This window comes from Malurus melanocephalus, unplaced genomic scaffold (assembly GCF_030028575.1).
Source record: "Malurus melanocephalus ecotype Western Australia unplaced genomic scaffold, MMel_1.1 scaffold_903, whole genome shotgun sequence".
NCBI lineage: Eukaryota > Metazoa > Chordata > Aves > Passeriformes > Maluridae > Malurus > Malurus melanocephalus.
Window position 1 is genome coordinate 111,129 of NW_026624135.1, and position 4,271 is coordinate 115,399.

The window sequence follows — 4,271 nt, forward strand, 5'->3', positions numbered from 1 at the left end:
AAAAAAAAAAAAAAAAAAAAGAAAAAAAAATTTGGACCAAACCCCCCACCAACATCGAGAAAAGAACCATAAACAACTACCAGGAAAGTTTTCTGAAGAGTCCCTTACAAAAAAAGGGGAAAAATGGGGGAAAAACAGGAAGCATTTTTCTCCCAGGCCCAAACGCTGCTGATCTTTTGGCTCAAGAAATGCATAGTTGGTAGCAAAAACCTCGCTACAAAGGGAGCCCCTGGGACGGCCCCCCAGCCCTGGGGGCTCTCCGTGGGGCCGGGACAGCGGGGCCATCCCTCCCTGACCTGAGGTCCCCACGGTTCTGACCCTGCTGGCCTGTGGCACCGCGTCTCCGGCCACGTCCCAGCACGGCAAGGTCCCACTGCCAGCTCCAGGGCTGGCCAGCAGATGACAGTTCTGCTCTGGGAGAGGCTCAGATCATCTTCATGTTGAACTTCCTGGCCCCTCCCTGGCCCGTGGTGGTGGTGGGACCGTCCACCTTGCGGAAGGAATATTCCACCGAGAAGTTGTTCTTGTGCTGCCCCCGGCCGCGGCTCCAGACGAAGAGCAGGAGGAAGCAGAAGAGCACCACGCCCAGGAAGGTGATGCAGCCCATGGCCGTGGACACCAGGATGGTCTTGAGGTCCAAGGTGAACTTCAAGAAGACCTGGGTGTCATTGTGGAAGGTGTCATTGAAGTCGCCGAGGTACAAAGTCCGGTTGGCGCGGTGGGCGCCGTCGGCCGGCCGCCCCTTGACGGTCAGCGTGGCGAAGTAGGTGTCGTTGCCGCCGGCGTTGCTGGCGATGCAGATGTAGGTGCCGCTGTCCTGCACCTGGGCGAAGCGGATCTCCAGCGTGCCCCCGGGCAGCACCGTGGCGCGGCCCGTGCTGCGCGTGGTGATCATGCGGTGCTGCGGCGACACCCAGGCGATGGCGGGGTCGGGCTCGCCGTCGGCGCGGCACAGGAAGGACACGGACTGCCCCTCCCGCGCCGTCACGTGCTGCAGCTTGCGGTCGCGGATTTTGGGCTTCTGGCAGGTGAAGTACTCGAAGAGCACCGAGTCCGGGAAGTCGCGCAGGGCGTTGCCCTGGATTTCGGGCGGCGAGGAGCACATGGGCTGCTGCCCGTCGAAGTTGAGCGTCTTGCGCCGCTGCAGGATCCAGAGGAGCCGGCAGTCGCAGGCCAGCGGGTTCCTGTCCACCCGCAGCGTCTCCAGCGTGTTGACCGAGTGGAAGGTGCTCTCCTCCAGSGTGGACAGGAAGTTGCCGGACAGGTTGAGCAGCCGGATCTGCCTCAGGCCGGAGAAAGCCTGCGGCTCCACGGACACCAGGAGGGCRCCCACGATGTGCAGCTCCTGCAGCCGGATGAGGTCCTTGAAGGAGCCCTTCAGCACGGTGCTAATGGGGTTGTAGGACAGGTTGAGGTACCGCAGGTACACCAAGTTCCTCAGGGCGGCGGCGGGCACGGCCGTGATGTTGGTGTAGGTGATGGAGAGCGAGGTGAGGTTCAGGCCCTGGAAGCTGCTGGGGGACACCTCCTCCAGCAGSGGCCAGTTGTCGATCTCCAGCTGCAGGAGGTTGTAGAGCTTCCTGAAGTTCTGCTCCTCCAGCGCCGAGATACTGAGGTGCCGCAGCCGCAGCACCTCCAGGTTCTGGAGGTAGGACAGCGACTCGGCCGAGATGGCGGTCAGGTTGCACCTCTCGATGGTCAGCTGCTCCAGCCCCAGCAGCCCCGAGAAGGCGCGCTGCGAGATGTACACCAGGTCGTTGTCGCCCACCTCCAGGCTCTTCAGGTTGCGCAGGTCCTGGAACATGTAGTCCAGCAGGATGACCAGCTTGTTCTCGCTGATGTCCAGCAGSGTCAGGTTGGTCAGTTTGGTGAACACCCCCGGGGGGATCAGCTTGAGCTGGTTTCCCCTCAGCCGCAGCGTCTGCAGGTTGAACAGGTTGCTGAAGGCGCCGGGCTCCACATTGGAKATGATGTTCTCGCTGAAATCCAGCTCCTCCAGCAGCGGGTAGGGCGCCAGGTCGCCGGGGTTGAGGCAGCGGATGCGGTTCTTGTTGAGCTCCAGCACGCGGGTCTCGCTGGGGATGCCCTCGGGGATGGCGGTCAGGCGTTTGCGGTGGCACAGCACCGAGCGCAGCTGCGGGGCGCACTCGCAGCGAGCGGGGCAGGCGTCTGCCCGCGGGGACGGCAGTGCCACGTGCAGGGCCAGCAGCGGGAGCCACCATCTCATGGTGTGGGGCATGGTCTAGGGGCTCAGTGCCGCTGTGCCATGCACCTGCGGGAGAGAGAGCGGGGTCAGCTGGGACAAACCCTGCTCGGCCCTGAAAATCCCTGCCCGGCCCCACTGATCCCTATCTGGCCCCACTGATCCCTCCTCGGCCCCACTGATCCCTCCTCAGCCCCACAGATCCCTCCTCGGCCCTGCAGATCCCTGTCAGGCCCCACTGATCCCTTCCCAGCCCCACTGATCCCTGCCTGGCCCCACAAATTCCTGCTGGTCCCCACAGATCCCTCCCCGGCCCCACAGAACCCTGCCCGGGCCCACAGAGGGGCAGAGGGGACCGTGGGCATCCCGGGATCACAGGAGACTCCTGGATAACGGGGGGCATGGACACCCCAGGGTTGGGCTGGAGCAAAGAGATGCCAGGGGAGACTTTGCTAAGTCATGGCACAGCTGGGATGCCCCAAACCCATCAGGGCACAGGTGAGATGCCCCTTTCTCTCTGGTGACAGGTGGGATGTCCCAAATCCATTGTGACTCAGGTGAGATGTCCCATCCCCCTTGGTGACACAGCTGGGATGCCCTGTCCCTGTCTCCATCCCCATCCTTGTTCCCATCCTGGTCGCAGGTGTGGTCCCATTCCAGTCCCTGTCCCCGTCCCCATCCCAATCCCCATCCCAATCCCAGTCTCCATCCCTGTCCCTGTCCCCATCCATGTCTGGCCCCATCCCCATCCTGGTTCCTGTCCTGATCCCGGTCCTGGTGCCAGTCCCCATCCCCGTCCTGTCCCTGTTCCTCGTTCCCTGTTCCCCATCCCCATCCTCATCCCCATCCTCACATTCATCCCCATCCCCGTCCTGATCCCCATCCCCGTCCCGGTCCCTATCCCCGTCCCCATCCCTATCCCTGTTCCCAGTCCTGTCCTGGTCCCCATCCCCATGCCGGTCCTTGTTCCCGGTCCTTGTTCCTGGTCCCTGTTCCCTGTTCCCTGTTCCCTGTTCCCTGTTCCCTGTTCCCGCTCCCGGTCCCGGTCCCGCCCTCCGGAGCGCAGATTAAGGCGGTCCCGGCTCAATCTTTGCCGCGGGGGATTAAGGCCGATCCCCGTGCCCCGGCTGCCCTCCTTTCCCGGGATTAGCACTTGGCCGCCGCTTTCCCTTTTCTTCGCTTCCCCTTCGCCGCTCCCCGTCCCCACCCGCGCCCCAAATCCTCCGGGCTGCCTGGGAACGCCCGGCCTTAATGAAGCACGGTCATTAACCTAATTAAGCGGCAGCGTTGCTCAGTGGGGGAGCTGCGGGGTGGTTTTGGGGGATATTTGGGGGTACCGAGAGCAGAGCCAGCTCCTCTATCCATCCTGTGGAGGAGCAGCGAGGGGGGCACCGACCCCTCCACATGGAGGCTTTGTCCCATCGCTACCACAGCACTGGGACAAACTGGTTCCAGCCCCCCAGGATTGTTTCCAGCCCTTCTTCCTCTGGGGGACCCATCACGTTCTCCCCTCAGTCCCCCTGAGACCCCAAAACTGTCAGTGGGAGCCCCGCAGGATGTGGGGAGAGGGAACGGGACAAGGTGACACCTGTGGCTGCTCAAGGCCATTGTGGTGTGGCTGTGATGTCCCACCCTGGTGCCACCGCAGCTCCTCAGTGCCCAAAAGCTCCCCCAGGTCCATCTAAAGGTGGCTGCTGCTTGGCTTAGGGGGTGACAGAGGAGCAAAGGGGACCCCAGATCCCCCAGATGGAGTGGGGATAGCAGGAGCTGGTCCAGCATCTCCCACCGGGCTGGCAAAGGGCTGCTGTCACCCTCCCTCCTGTCCCCAAGGGCTGGTGGCACTTGRGGACAGCCTCCGGGGGTCACTGACCCTCTGTGATGCAATCTCCGTGGATAATTCCCTGCCCTGATCCCATTACCCGAGCGCAGCGATTCTCCAGGAATGAACCCATTGCTCGGTGGATTCTGGAATGACACAGAAATGTCATTTCTGTGGAGAAATGACAAATGGGAGATTATCCCCAAGGAGCGTTCGGGCAGCGCCCTCAGGGACAGGGTGGGGATGTTT

At 62.7% G+C, this 4,271-nt stretch overlaps 1 protein-coding gene across 1 annotated transcript in view; it reads right to left on the reverse strand.

The window, feature by feature from the left end:
* Window positions 1-42: 42 nt before the first annotated feature.
* The window catches only part of LINGO3 (leucine rich repeat and Ig domain containing 3), a 13,364-nt gene continuing 9,135 nt past the window's right edge, over window positions 43-4,271 (reverse strand). The window contains exon 2 of the mRNA XM_057386051.1: window positions 43-2,272. Coding sequence (XP_057242034.1) covers window positions 425-2,239 — 1,815 coding nt within the window. The 5' untranslated portion in view covers window positions 2,240-2,272 and the 3' untranslated portion in view covers window positions 43-424. The remainder of the gene's footprint in view (window positions 2,273-4,271) is intronic.